Consider the following 15,655-nt stretch of genomic DNA (forward strand, 5'->3'; position numbering starts at 1 on the left):
GTTGTAGTTCAAAAAAGTAACTTTTCCAAGCTCTGGAAACCAGGTAACTAACCCCACCCACTAGGAAGTTACATCATGGTAAAACAGGTGCATGGGATATTCCCCAAATATCCCTTAAAGTGAACATGCAACATTTGCCTATTCCAACACTCCTTTCCATCAGGCCTCCTCAAGCCCCTTGCTCCAAATCCCCTTAGCAAGCAGCACCCCGCAGTAGGAATCCCATGGCTTATCAGCTGATGAGCAGGAGAATTCATCCTGTGTGATGCCGGTTGCTGCTTGTTTACGTGTGGCTCCTCTGCATTCAGAGAAGCTGCTCATGAAGGAACAGCAACTGGCAACACGCAGGATGGCATTGTCCTGCTTACCAGTAGGCAGAACGATTCCATCCTGCTAGATGCTGGTTGCATCCGCCTGCTCATGGGGGGGGGGGGAGAAGGAGACGTAGTATCTCCTTCTTCCCCTCTCCCGACCATGTATTTAATTTTTAAAAGCCCTTTGCCCTGCCCCCAAATAACTTCAGGGATGGATCCAGGGCATGGTGAGTGGTTCCATCTTCAGGACAGGGTGGATTGGCCCTCAGGGCTGGCGCCAGGCATGACTGGGCCCTTGGGCTCCAGCCTGCTTTTGCTTGAACTGTGATCATGCCTGTTGCCTGTATGAATGGAGAGATGTGTGTTTGGGAAAGGGGTGTAGAAACCCCTGACTTTTGCCTGGATGGAATGCTGCATGGATACTGTACAAAAAGAGTTACATCCGTTGACCCACCCACTGTTGCCTCTGGCTTCACCACTGGCATGTGGCCCTTGAAAAGTTGCCTAAGGAGGAATGTGGCCCTTGAGCTGAAAAAAGGCTCCCCACCGTTGTTATATATAATCACTACAGAAGCTGCTTAAGTAGAATCACAGGATTTTTATTCAGTTACTTTAAAGGTGCAATAGCAAAGTGCTTTTCTCTTGCCCCAGACATGAGAAGGTCTTCCTCTTCTAGTTGCAGTAGTTCTCTAGCTCATTGAGGGAGCAGGTGTTTTCACAACATTGCTCCACGATTCCTCTCTTTGCCCTCTGAAAGTCCTGTGGTTGGAATGGCAGTGCTTCCACTTCATTCTGTAAAGGCCCATTTGCTGTCAGATAAAGAGAATGCCCAATTTAATGCTGCTTTGAAATGTACTCTGTACAGTGTGTTTATATAAATCAGCCAGAAAGTTTGGATTTCCTATCTTGCTTCAACCGTTGTTCAGAAAATATTATATGACACCCCCACCCACCCACCTTTGAGTTAGCTTTGAGGTCAAGGTAGCGGTGGTAAGTTTAAATCAGGAGGGTTTTAAGGGTTGGCACAATTTCAGACAGCATTTGTGTGAAGCATGGAGAACATATGTACCCAGAAGTGTTTTGACAGGGTTTTTTTAACCAGTCTCTCCGGGGAAGAGGCAAGTCAGTTTCAGATGGAGAAGGGGGGGGATGCCCATTCTGCCATGTAATCTGCTGCAGTATATATTTTCAGAACACTTCTGGCTTCATGTTCACTTCTAACCCATCTCTTTTATGGCTGCCCTGAACTGTGGCCCTAGTCTCTGCCCTTTCTTTGAGCCAGTTAACTGAAATTAAACAGTATATGTTATTACCAGAGCTTGGAAAAGTTACTTTTTTGAACTACAGCTCCCATCAGCCCAATCCAGTGGCCATGCTGGCTGGGGCTGATGAGAGTTGTAGTTTAAAAAAAGTAACTTTTCCAAGCTCTGGTGATGAGCCTTTGGAACAAGATGAACCACCAATAAATTCCCATAAATAGCAACACCCAATATTCCCTCTGTGCATCACTTTCTTCTGAATGTGCTCCTCCTCCTTGTGCCATAGCAGCCTTTCCCAAACATTAGATTCCCAGATGTTGCTAGACTGCAAGTCCCATCAGCCCCAGCCACCAAGGCCAATAGTCAGGAATTATGGGAACCATAGCCCAGCAGTCCATGGTCTGAGCTTTGAAAAGCACATCAAGCTGAAAGAGGAAGTGGGAAACAGTGTCAGCCCAAGAGGGTAGTGAGTGAGAGGGGGACTCAGAGGCTTTGTGGTCACCAAGGGGAGACTTGAAGGGCACAATTGCACCCAAGAGCACCACATTGGCAACCCCTGTGTTTAGTGTGTGACTAGGTTGAGAGGTATATCTTTTAAAACCTTGTTCCCTTTAAATTATTTCTTAAGCACTGGTGAACTCACCATGCTGGAGTTGTACACCCAGGAATGGCATCCTTGACATAAATACTGGATCCCCCCCCCTTAACATAAGGTTCCTCTACATCTGAAGTTATGACTTAGTGAAGAAGTCATAGGATCAAACTCTTCACGACAGGCACTCTTGAGGAAGTTGGAAAAATTACCTAGGGGCTGTTCAATGCTGCGCCGTGTTTTAGGAGTATAGTAGAAGCCCCGCTCTCCACATACGAGGTAGAGTGCTTCCACTAGATGGGAGCCACATAGATGCTGATTGGGATTGGCATAACTAGCAGGAGGAGCCAAAATGGCAAGCAGCACTAGGAGAGGCAGAGATCTGATCCAAAGAGTCATGGTGAAATAGGCAAGACCTTGAAAAGAGAGGGTGGAGTGGAAAAATGGGGTTAGAGAGGAGAGAAAGGAAGTTGCCAGTAGATTGCCGTCATTCTGAAGCTGAAAATCATTACCCCATATGTGCCCACTTGACTGCTTTGATCTGCAGAACTGGCACTTTTACAAGCACCATATAATGTTGGTTCTACACTTGCAAGAAATTGTTCTTTTAGTGTAGCAGCTGGTATTCTCTGGAGCTCCCTGCCTATTAATGTTAGGCAGGTACCTTCTTTGCACAATTTTTGATGCCTGCTAAAAACTTTGTTTAGGCCAGCCTACCCAGACATGTGATTTTAATATGTACATTTGGTTTTTAAAACTGTTGATTTTATCTATATTTTTATAATTTCATTATGTCTACTGTTTTAAATCTATTTTTTTCTCCTATTTTATACCATTTTATGTAAACCACTTTTTTATTAAGTAGCATAAGCTTTGCTAAATAATAAAAATAAAAATTACTCTGAATCTTAAAAATTCTTTAAAGTTGTTCTTCTCTATTCTCCTTTCAATTACAAAAATCTTATGGCGATAACACTTTAAGGCTATTTCACATGTCATTTTTTGTACACGTACATACATTTTACATGTATGTCTAAACATTTAACAGGGATGCTTGACAAACAGACTGTATGCATGGTAGGGAGCTGAGACTGGCATTGGCAAGGCTATGGTCTGAAAGCACATGAGGCCTTCACCTTGCTGCTGCTAAGCAGGTCTGGGCCTGGTCAGTGCGTGGATGGGAGACCACTTGGAAACCACATGTATGCTGCCTTGGGTTCCTTGATGAGAGAAAGGTGGAGTATAAATGTAAGAAATTACACATGTACACACGATAGTAAGCACAGGTTTGCTGTCACACAACATGTGAAAGTTCTTATATATTATTGCAATACAATATCAACCTAACTGTGCATGTTTGCTTGAAGTGTTTAATGGGTCTTACTCCAATCCCAAGTAAAGTGTTTAGGGTTGAAGCCTAAAGAGTTAGGCATGCATAGCACAGGTCATCTATAGATAAGGACGAGAGTGGAAGTCCCATTCTATTAGTAATTAGTGAGCATTGACCTCAATCCTCTTTGCTAATAGAATGGGACCCCCTCTAGTAATTATGGATAGCACTTCCTTCAGATGCACGTCTAGCTTGTAAGGTTGCAATCCTAAGCAGAGCTCTGCAGTTGTAAGAGCTCCTATTTGTAGTCAAGGGAGGAAATGTTTCAACTGAGTCAGCAGAGTTCTCTTTCCCTTCCCCACAACTAGTGGCAGGAAAGCTCTCCTGTACATGTGCACCAGCAAATCTATGATGGTTGTCAGCCGATAGCAGTTATGGTGTGTGTGTCTCCAAATGTTACTTATAATTGATACAGCCGCTTTTTAAGGGTTAAAATGCTTTGAAGTCTCTTTCATTTATCCAGCAGCAGGATATGCCAACAATAGTTTCAGAAGCTACAACAGAAGTGTGACTATGCATTGTCTGGCAGTGCTTCATTGGAATTTCTGAAGTCAACTTTCAAGACATGCCTATGACCACCCCTTGAGTACAACACCCGGCAGAGCTTTGAACAACCAAGTTTAAACCTAACACTCTATGTGCTGCACCACAGCAAGTAAGAAATGGTAGAGACCACAGACTTACCTAACCAAGATGAGACTAGTGGAAGATTTGAAGGTTGCTCAGAGGCTAAAGGAAATAAGTGACTTCCACCTCATCTCCTTTCAATATTTATAACCCTTTGGCTTGTTCCAATGGCATAAGATTTGGTCAAAGCTCCACCTTCTCAACATTGTCCTTACCCATATTTTTGCTGGCTGAGCACATTAAGCCAAGTGTGGATATAATCAACAAGTCTTAACCATTTGTACTTTCCATCTCATTACCTCAGCAGCCTGTGTTTGTTTCACAGAGTCCCTGTTTTGACTTACTGTGACCCTTTTACTAGTCAAGATAATGGGGCTATTAAAGCTCTACAACTGCACTAATGCTGAGCAATAGGCAGTGCTGGGATCGGGCTGGCCACTAAGGTGTCAGCTGTTTCTGAAGTGCAGAATTAAGGAAAAATAAACATGTTAACATGTTAGGCTAATTTCACCCCTGCTGGGGAACTAATGATGAGACAAAGCTGTTGAGGAGACACTGCTACAGCCAGCTGTTAAAGAGGAAAGAAAACACTTCATTATAGCAAAGGGTAGCTGAGATCACATTCTCTGCTTGTTTGAAGAATATGTACAGAAACAGAGATACGGAAAATTTATATGGGGAGCATGGTGCAATGCTACCTCTGAACTACCAAGTTGCAAATTTGTAACAATATCATTATACATTTCATTTCATGTGGCGCAAATAGAAGAACTCTTGTGTTTTTCCCCCCAGGGACTGTGGACACCCATTTACAACTAAAAGTTTCAGAGATGCCAGATTTATGTATTTAAAAGCCATGCAAGGATGTCAATTCTCTAAACCCAAAACAAGTGCATGAATGAAAAATGAGAAATGGGTATAATCTTCTCCTTTTTATGTTTTGCAAGTAAGTCATCTGATTGGTACAAAGGGATAATAATTATACAGCCACAAGAGTGGCTGTATACTACAGTCAGCATGGATTTTCCACATTCCGCAATGTTAAATTGAAAATACCCCCATGCCATTCCAATGCTTCCCATAAGCTCATTTCAAAACAAAACTTCACAAAACTTATAGTCCTGAACTCAGAAACGCTTGCTTAACAACCCTCTAAATCTTCATGGTGATACATAAAACAATCAGAGAGAATTGAGAGCCAGGACAGGTGTTATATGCGCAGACCGATTGGTCCTCGTCAACAGCTTGGCTGCCGCATTTTGCACTAGCTGAAGTTTCCGAACAGTCTTCAAGGGCAGCCCTACGTAGAGCACATTACAGTAATCCAGTCTAGAAGTTACCAGAGCGTGAACAACCTAAAGACTAAAATATTAATTGTGACTGTGCCAATGAACCATAATGGTAAGCAAGAGTTTACTTCATCACCAGCTCATGAAGTTTTCTTAAAAATCTATCAGATTCCACCACCACCCTTTAAAACGTGCCTTGGAATTCAAACGTTTATACGTTGTTGGGGTGTGTGTGTGCAGTTTCCATCTGAAGCCATTAAACACACATATATTAAAAAATAAGAAAAATGTGAGTGTTCAATATAATAAAAAATCTTTAATAATTCCAGCAACGTAAAACTCCCCCGAATGTATCATCTATATTGTACTTGAACCAACTGAGGACAATTTTTGCATCAATTGAAGATGCAGATAACCACCAATTAAACTTTCAACATTGTCCAACCAACCTGATTTCTCATCCTTACATTTTGCTTTGTTTTTTTCAATTTTGGTTATAGTCCAAGATCTAGGTGTGTGTTTTGGCTTTCTTGCCCCATGCAACAAGTGCAGGCAACAAAAAACACCACCAAATAGGGTGGGGAGTAAAGGCGGAGCAGGAGGAGGGGAGGGGCCTGGCGCTGGCTTGTTACCCTCCTCAGGAGGAGGCGATCAAAGGGAAAGCGAGGGAAAGAGAGTGGCTGCTTAGCGAGCGAAGCTTCCTTACAGGCCAGGAGGCACGAACAAGAAGGGGGGGGTCCTGCAGGAGAGAGTCTCCCCCGTGCAAACTCCCCTGCAGACAGGCAGGCTTCAGCCCCCGCTCCTGCTGCCGCCAGTAGCTGCCTCCCTCGCTGTCATGAGCATCCATAAAGGAGGATCCCGCTTGCAGCAGCAACAGCGTGGCGAATAGAGAGCACGCAGGGCGCACGGAGTGGCAAAGGCAAAGGAGATGAGGTAGAGGGCCGCGCGCCGCGCCGCCTTAGTTCCACGTGTTGTTAGCGTGCAGGCAGGGCAGCTCTCCGCCTGCCACTTCCCGGCGGTGGTGCCTAGGGTGGGGGGCGGCTCTGGGTGTCAGCCCTGTCTCGTGGTGTCACTCGGTGTGGCCCGCACCCGCTGCACTGCCCTAGTGACACCCCTGCTTCCAGGAAGCATAGCCTGTGGTCCCAGAATCCAAATCTCTCACGTCGGCACCACCTTCGCAGTCATTCATTCACACGGAGTATTTTTCTTACTCCTAAGTACTGGAAGGATGGATGAAAAAAGTATCTGGGCCCCAAATCCTTGAGTTTCCTTCTCAGAGCTTCAAAGACTGATGTGATTTCTTCATAGCTCCATTTGGCAGTATCATTTGTTCCCACATGGATGAGGAGAAAGGGATACCTGTAGGTGGGCTTGATGAGTGATTGCAACCCTTCTGTAACATCTCTAATCCATCCTCCTGGTAGACGGTATACCTGGCGAGTCCACGGATCTTCTCTGCATACTTGGGTTTCAATCTCAAGCAGTAGGGAGTCTCCCACTACTAGTACTCTTCTCTTCTTGTTGTGGGGTGTGGTTTCATTGCCCCTGCTTGATTGAGCTTCTTGTTGTCGCATGGGCTCTCCTGTAATTCTTCCACCACAGGCTGTCCTCCAGTCTCATCCTCGAGTGGTTGAAAGCAGTTCCATAGTTCCACTGGTGAAGGGTGTCTTCTAGCTCTTCTGATTTGTCACCCTTTCCCACGGAGTTTCCTCCACTTCGTTGTTCCTCTCCAAAGCAGTCTCCTTTTCTGCTACCACATGCTGTTGTTCTTCCACCTCTTCATCTTCAGTGTGGCCACCTGCCGTTTCAGGCCTCTCACTTTTTCTTCCAAAAGAGCCAGGAGCTTCCACTTGTTGCACATGTACGCCATGTTTTTCTCAGGCAAGAAAACAAACATAAATGAGAATTAAGTTCTACTAATGTAAGGTGAGATCCAGCATAAAGTGAAGTTTGAGAGCTGATGTGGTTGTGCAGGTGGTTACACAAGTTTAAACATAGCTAAGCATAATAACAGTAGTTGCATTGGAGTTGTGCCACATCTTTGGATTCAGCTGTTATACTACAAGAATGAGGCTCTTGCTGGTGGAATGGCTGCTACAATTAGGTATCACCTTAGTATGGATCTAAACCATTTATTGTGACATAAGCTTTCATGGGCAAGAGCCCACTTATAGAGCAATGTACCAAGTTGCACATAAGGGTTACTGAGATAATGTCTGTGGATCACTTGGAGCACTATAAAAATGTATATAAATGCTAATTATTATACCAAAAGGCATCAGAGCAAGAAGAGGCAGCTGAAGCACCAGCACCCTGATGCTCTGAATGCACCAACAAAGGTGTACCACCAGAAAGACTTGCTTAGCTCGTGAGAGATGAACTTCCAGAGCCAGAGACATGGAAAGAGATTGAAGCCTTACCCAAAGCTGAAGCTGAGAGGTGAAGGCAGGCAGCCAAGGAAGAGCTGGAAGCCCTACACAGGAAAAAACTTGGACACTGACCAAGCTTCCTCAAGGAAGAAAAGCTATAGGCTGCAAGTGGATATTCAAGAAAAAAATGGATGCTGAAGGAAATGTTGAGATACAAGTCAAGACTAGTAGCCAAAGGATACTCTCAAAATTATGGACTACTATCAAACATTTGCTCCTGTAGTCAAACACACGACCATCAGAACTCTTCTGAGTGTTGCTGCTAACAAGAAAATGCAGGTGGAGCACATGGATATAAAAACAGCATTCTTGCATGGAGAAATAGCAGTGAAAACCTAGATGCAACAATCACCAGGGTTTGAAGTTCCAGGAAAAGAAACTGTAATGTGTAAACTTAAAAAATTCATCTATGGACTTAGGCTGCCAGAGCCTGGAATGAGAAACTGAGCAAAATGTTCTTGAAAGAAGGCTTTGTACAAGACATAACAGAGCCATGCCTGTACAGCAGATTCAGGAACAACAGACCTACTGAGTATATGGATGATCTACTGTTGGCTAATCAAGACCTACTGGACAAACAACAACTAGTGAATCATCTCACCATGGAGGTTGAAGTGAAGTCCTAGGTGATGTTACCCACTACCTCAGAATGCAAATTGAAAGAAAAGATGATGGATCCTTCTTGCTGAGTCAAAGACAAAAGATCCAATATCTTCTCGAGAGTCTAGGACTGAAGGATGCACATCCTGCACCTACTCCAGTGGAAGCAGGATATCTGAAACCGGACCACAACAAACAACCACAGGAAGACCATGAGAGCTACAGACAAGCCATAGGGAAACTTCTGTATATCAGCACTGTTATCATGCCAGATGTGATGCTAGCAGTGGGATACCTGTGCAGAAAAACTAGCTCGCCAACGAAGTAGGACTGGGAAGCAATCAAGAGAGTGGCAAGATATCTGAAGGGCACTGCAATCATGAAACTGAAGTTAGCGGCTTCCCGAGTTCCCAAACTAGTGGTATATGCAGATGCTGGTTGGACTGAAGACACTACAAATCAAAAATCTGGAAACATCTTCTACTGTGGAGATTCAGTAAATTAGCTGGGCAAGTAAGAAACAAGAGACTGTAGCACACTCTTCCACAGAAGCAGAGTATGTGTCAGCTTCTGAACTGTTCAAAGATTTAGGCATATCTATACCTGGGCCTGTCATGATGCATGAAGACAACCAAGGATGCATCAGACTCATGGAGTCAGAAGGGGTGAGTTCATGAACCAAGCACGTAGACGTGAATCACCATTTCATTAGAGATACCTACTGCAGAGGATTGCTCAAGATAGAGCATTGTCCAACAGAAGACATGACCGCAGACACTCTGATGAAGGCATTGGGCAAAGTCAGATACTGCAGGCTGCAAGACAAGATGAACCTCGTGGGCTGAACCAAACACTCATTGAGAAGGGGTGTTGTAAGTGGGGCAAGAGCAACTCCTCTTTGGGTTCTTTTGTTTGTATTCCAAAAGGAAGATAGAGTTAGGGTCCTTCAGCTGGCTAGGCTTGCCTACGTTTACCTGTGCTCTTCTCTACCTAACTTCCTTCTATTGTAAACTGATATGCTCAGGGAAGCTGACCTGCCCCTCCTTCCTTTGTCTTCTTCTTCTTCTTCGACTGTCTGAGGAGAGAGGAGACATCTCTGTCTTTTGCTCTCTCTCCTGAGCTATGAGGGCAATACCCAAGTCTGGGCATTGCGCCTCCAATTTAGTCAGTTCATTAGAACTAGGTATGCCTTTCCTACCTATTATATATTTTTATAAATAAGGTAGCTTTTTCTTATTTTACTAAGCCTTAAGTCTCAGTGATTTCAATGCAGGGTAAAAGCCTGCTTCTTAGGTAAATATACATATTGGGACACATGCAGCTCACCGCTGAATTACTGTCCATATGCATAACAAGATATTGGGTGCAATTTAGACCTCATCAAACCCAGGCCAAACTGGAAGGCCTTCTTATTTTGCTGGCTTTAAGTGGGCTGCATTAAGCAATGTTGGGGTGTTTTTGCATGTTTCTATCTCAGTAAGATACCCTACATTTAGGGTTATAAGCTGTCAACCAATCTATCCCTTTGAAAGCTCCAAAGCCATAACACAGGCCACAGCTTCTGTGTCTCCTGCACCACCAGTGTCTCTATCGCCACCTCCTGCTTGCTGAAGCAAGAAAGACTTTGGTTCTGCCTGTTGGAGCTTTGGTAAAACTTAGCAGAGTTTAGCCAAGTGTACCTTGCTCAGGGTTCTGTGTAGTGTGAGCGTGTGTGGTTTTGGGCTGCAGATTTCTCTTAACTAATAAGTCTGCACAATCCTTCCCCTTGTAGATACGTCTTAACTTGAATGCTTCACAGCATTCACAGCAATTGGTTGCATCCAGTTTTCCCATGGCAGTTCGGAAGGATATTGATTCATCAGCAATCTTTCTGTCTTTCCTATGTTAAGCTTTCCTAAGTCTCCTTTGTAACATCGCACAGTATTCAGTTCATGGTAGCACAGATTAGCTTGTTCTGGTGCCCAGAACCTGTTGGAGTAATGTAAAAATTTAGCAGATTTTAGCTGAGTGTATCTTGCTCAAGGTTCTGTGCAGTGTGAGTGTGTGTGGTTTATCTGAGAGAAAGCAAATTTTTACCTTGCTGTCAATCACTGAGACTTAGACTTGGTTTCAAAATAAGAAAAAAACTACTTTATTACAAGAAATACATGCTTGATAGGAAAGGCTCTAGTTTGGACATTGCCCTCATGCTTCAGGGAAGAGAGACAAAAAGATGTCTCCTCTACCTTGGCTGATCCAAGAAGAAGAAAGGAAGGAGAGGATGGAAGTGATGCCAGCTCCCTGAATGTATCCATTTATAATGGAAGGAAGACAGGTAGAGGAACACAGGTAAGGACAGGCAGTCTAGCCAGCTGGAGGACCCTCTCTATCTCCCCTTAAGAATGCAAAGAGAATCAAACATGTGTTGCTCTTGCCACATTTCCAATATTGCCCATATGAGGCAAGAAGGAAAGGTGGGCAAGGAGACCAGATAGGATTTGCAGCAGGCTGCATCCTGTCTCAGTATTTTAGAGCTTTTAAAGAGCCAGACACAATTTATTTATTTATTTATTTATTATTTGATTTATATCCCACTCTTCCTCCTAGCAGGAGCCCAGGACGGCAATTTCTGGGTTGATAGTTAGCAACACTAACTGCAGTGGGTGGAGACTGGTGGTCCCAATGTCAGTGGGGAAGTGAATCTGCTCCAGATTTTAGTCCAAGCTTTCAAGGAGCTGTCCAAGGTGCTGAACATCTTGAATAGCTCCTTGAAAGTTCAGACTAAAACTCAGAGCAGATTCACAGCCCCACTGACATCAGAGCCACCAGTCTCTACTGCCTACAGTGCATATTATTTTATCTCCATCCTTATTGCCCAGTCCATATCTTTGTCATATTATTGACATTTAAAAGCTACTCCAGAAGCCTTTTTTCCCAGCTGAAGAGTGGAGTGAAAATGCTTTAAATAAATTGATGTAGGGCAGGTTAAAAAAAATATCCAAAATTAAAATAATTTGGGAGGAATGCACATTAAGACACACTGCCACTGCCAAACTGCCACAAGGGATGTTAATAATTATATTGTTCACTTCATTTTTGTAAACCTGAAAAGAAGTAGAATAGAGTTTGCTTTTGTTCCTTGTTTGTCCACCAACAAATTGTCTGACCCTACTCTGGATCTCACTTGGTGGGTACAACACAACAACAATGCCCTGAAATATTTTGCTGCAGAGTAGCAGTCATATTTTTACAATTGTTTCCAGAGCACATGGTTGTGAAAGAGAGCTTGAAATTTAATATGAACCATCATATAATATGAACCATAAGTTCAGTTGTTTTGTCCAAAAGCCTTTACAGTATCCAAATACAAAAAGGAATTGAAATCAAAGTGCATTTTAAGAAGCCTACCTCAAACAAAAACAAAAGAAGAAAAGTGTGTGGGATTAAATGTTGTTGTTTTATCCAGACAGTTTACACCACCAAGCACATAAATAGACTTCCCTTTTAGCTAACCAGGTTTTCCTCCAGAAATTCATAATGGATTATGGCTGCATGGACAGCAAAGCTAAACACCCTTTATGACATAAAGTTTATGTGACAGCATCAGTAAATAACCCAATTCAATAACATTTCCCTTAAGAGTTGTTTACATAATGCCAAGTTGCCAAGTAAGGAGTTATGAAGAGTTTAGAGGTTATTGTTCATAGTCAACAATAACGGGGGGGGGGGAAGAAAAGAAAAGAGAAAAAAGAACCTCAAATTAGTTTATGTAGTCAAGGAATACTGAGATGATTATCTATTGATTATGGAAAGTTTCACCTCTCAGCCTGCCAAAGCAACAGAACAGAGTGCACCAAATAGACTGGAAGGAGACCAACATCCCTATTGCAGGGACACCCACCCTCATTCCTTGTTGTCTCATTTGAGTTTTTCCTAAAGAGTTGACAGCATATATGGTCAGTTTTTAGTTCCTTAAGAACCTTGGAAGAGCACGTCATACTGTATACCAAGTCAGACCACTGGTCCATCTAGCTCAGTACCAGCAGCAAATCTCCCGGGTTTCGGGTGGTGATTGATGTATTAAAACAATGTATATACCACTTCCATTCAAAAATAAATAAATGTCAAGGCAGTTCACAAGGGAGTATGAAAATAATAAAATACAGCAACAAAAAACATGTGGATGAAGCAGCAAGAAAAACATCAAAATCAATTACAGTAGCCAGAAATGCCAAGAGCTACTATTAGGGGAAACCCTTGGGTAAACAGGCACATTTTTAATTGTTGGCACCCCACAGTTGATGCCCATCTGATTTCTAAGGGGAGATCATTCCAAAGGCAGCTGTCACCGGGAAAAGCCCTTTCCCAAGCCAGTACGAGGTAGACATCTGTAGTCTGTGGTATGTTTAACAGGGCCTCCCCAACAGATCACAGAGACTAGACCTGGCCATACAGGGGAAGATATCTCAGGCAACCTGGTTCCAAGCTATTCAGGACTTCATAAGCCAATACTAAAACCTTAAACTTGGCTCAGTAGCTACCTGGCAGCCAGTGCAGGCCTTTCAGCCCAGGCCTTGTAAGTGCATGATATGAAGCCATATCATGATGATTCTGCACCAGCTGCAGCTTCCAAACCAAACTGAAGGGCAGTCTGACATATAGCACATTAAAATAACCCATTCTTGATGTTATCAGTGCATGGATCATAGTAGCCAAGCCAATGCATGTCCAGGAATGGTCATAGCTGATGTACCATCCAAAGGTGATAACAGGTGTGGGGGGGATGTTTTGGTGTATATTTCATGAAGCACACCACCTAGAAATTTACTTTTAAAAAAAATGAAACCTGAGAGTTCAGAGACTGGGGTGATTCACCCAGAGTCCCGGAGGTGACCACATGAACCTGGAGTCTCCAGGCAAAAACTAGGGACCTGGGAAGTTTATACATAAGAGAGAGTCAATGCATTTTTTCTTACATAAGAACATGAGATTAGTCTTGTTGGATCAGACCAAAGGCCTATCTAATCCAACATTCTTTTCCCACAATGGTTTCCCAGATGCTTATGGGAAGCCCACAAGCAGGACATGAGTGCAATAGGACTCTCCCCATTTGTGTTCTGCCCAGGGGTGTAGTCATCCAGCATCTTAGGGAGTCTTAGACCCCTTACTTTTTGGGGAGCCAACAGGGTCCATGAGTCAATAGGCATGAAAGGGCAGTGTGTTAGAGAAGAGTCTTCTAACATGCTTCCTCGTCCTTTCCTGCTGATTGGAGCTAATCAGAGTGAAAGGAGGTGAGTCAGCCACTGAGATGACTCTTTTCAGTAGCTAACACACTCCCTTTTCATGCTGGTTGGTTCCTAGGGACACCTGTTGTTGTAGGAGAAGGCATTAAGAAGGATCTCATTTTCAACCTAACAGAAAAAAAATGTGTGGTTTTATACCAGCCCAAAGCCAGGAGTAGGGGAGGAGGAGGAGGAAAATAGGTAGGTAGGTAGGTAGGTAGGTAGGTAGATAGATTGTGCATGGTAAGGTGAAATGCAAATGAATATCCCTGAGAAAGTGTGTGCGGTGCAGCCAACACCAGAGGTTAGGAGCAGGAATTTCCAAGCTTACGTTTCCTGCTAAACTCACAAGCTCTGCCCAAATGGAGTTACTCTGAGTCTTAGGCTGCAATCCAATACATTTCTACTCAGAGTAATTTCCATTGCGTTCAGTCAGACTTACTCCAAGGTAAGTGTGAATAGGATTGCAGCATTAGTATGGCAGCCAAGAAGGGAAACTCAGCAAAGGAAGTTCCTTACATTACAGGATAATTATGATGGTGATGATGATGAACAACTGACTGAATGAACTAAAACTTATCTTTTTTTCTAACATCCTACATATGTGTGGTAGGAGAAGGGGGTGACCCAGGGAGATAGGAAAAGGGGTTGGAAAAAATCCTGGAAGGTGGCAAAGTTCAAAGGGTGGCCAGTTTACAAAGTGTGAATTCCTTCATTTAGGAAAAACAGGCTTTGCCTTAATCCAGCAGCAATGAACCCATGCCCCACGACAGGAAGAAGTGAAAGTAGTGGGAGACTCCCTTGATTGAAACCCACTTTTGCCTAGAAAATCCATGGACTCACCAGGTATGCTGTCTTAGAGATGTGACAGAAGGGTTGCCATCACTCATAAAGCCCACTGACAGATATCCCTTTCTTCCATGTGGAGACAAATGATACTGCCAAGCAGAGCTACGAAGAATTCATGTGAGACTTTGAAGCTCTGGGAAGGAAACTCAAGGACTTTGAGGCCCAGATAGTTTTCTCATCCATCCTGCTGGTACTTAGAAGAGGAGTGGAAAGGGAAAGAAAAATCCTCCAGGTGAATGACTGGCTACAAAGGTGGTGCTGACATGAGATTTGGATTCTGGGACCACGGGCTATGCTTCCTGGAAGATGGACTGCTTGCAAGTGATGGGTTGCACCTCACAAGGACTGGGAAGAATGTGTTTGGCCACAACATGGAGAACTTCATGAAGAGAGCTATAAACTGAATCCTAAGGGGGAGAAAGACATAAACTTGGCAGTAATGTCTAACAAAGGCTTATGCACAGTATGAGGAACTGAGGGAACCAATCTAATGGGGCCCAGTAATAGTCACAAAAATGTAAGAAGGAACCCAGGCTGTAAATCACATGGTCTTCGATGTCTGTATACATCGTTCCCAGAGTATGGAAAACAAACAGGATGAACTGGAGCTCTTAATACAGGAGTATAAATATGACTTGATAGGTATAACTGAAACTTGGTGGGATGACTCCCATGACTGGAATACAGCGATTGAAGGATATAATTTGTTCAAAAGGAACAGAAGGAATAGAAAGGGAGGCGGAGTCGTGCTATATGTTAAAAATAAACAGTATATCCCTCCACAGAAATACAGGAGGATGAGCTTGGTACCTCAACAGAGAGTATCTGGATTAAAATAAATGGGGCAAGGAATAAAAGGAACATGGTAGTTGGAATCTACTACCGACCACCCAATCAAGGAGAAGATGAGGATGAAACCTTTGCAAAGCAAATTGCCAATGTTTTGAGGAGCCATGATGTAGTAGTAACGGGGGACTTCAATTACCCTGATATCTGTTGGGAGACAAATTCTGCCAAACATGGCCCCTCCAAGAAATTTCTGACT

General features: G+C 43.5%; 1 protein-coding gene across 3 annotated transcripts; it reads right to left on the reverse strand.

Annotated features, from left to right (window-relative positions):
• Positions 1–897: 897 nt before the first annotated feature.
• Positions 898–14,780, reverse strand: INS (insulin). Of its 3 annotated transcripts, none has more exons than XM_061613086.1 (3): positions 14,605–14,779; positions 2,378–2,581; positions 898–1,123 (listed from the first exon to the last, which is right to left on the reverse strand). In XM_061613086.1, exons 2-3 carry the CDS (start codon positions 2,562–2,564, stop codon positions 987–989), a joined length of 324 nt encoding a protein of 107 aa, XP_061469070.1. In that variant the 5' UTR covers positions 2,565–2,581; positions 14,605–14,779; the 3' UTR covers positions 898–986. The 3 variants fall into 3 exon arrangements, 2 of the variants coding, with proteins under 2 accessions (XP_061469070.1, XP_061469071.1); XM_061613087.1 differs by lacking the exon at positions 14,605–14,779 and adding an exon at positions 4,240–4,322; XR_009760927.1 differs by lacking the exon at positions 2,378–2,581 and having other exon boundaries at positions 1,035–1,123; positions 14,605–14,780.
• Between the last annotated feature and the right edge of the window lie 875 nt (positions 14,781–15,655).

Source organism: Rhineura floridana, chromosome 2, assembly GCF_030035675.1.
Source record: "Rhineura floridana isolate rRhiFlo1 chromosome 2, rRhiFlo1.hap2, whole genome shotgun sequence".
NCBI lineage: Eukaryota > Metazoa > Chordata > Lepidosauria > Squamata > Rhineuridae > Rhineura > Rhineura floridana.

Coding starts and splice junctions, on each gene's coding strand:
- INS (XM_061613086.1), bottom strand. CDS start 2,564: ATGACTCTTTGGATCAGATCTCTGCCTCTCCTAGTGCTGCTTGCCATT. Junction 1,124..2,377: donor CAGCATTGAACAGCCCCTAG/GTAATTTTTCCA, acceptor TTTATCTGACAG/CAAATGGGCCTTTACAGAAT.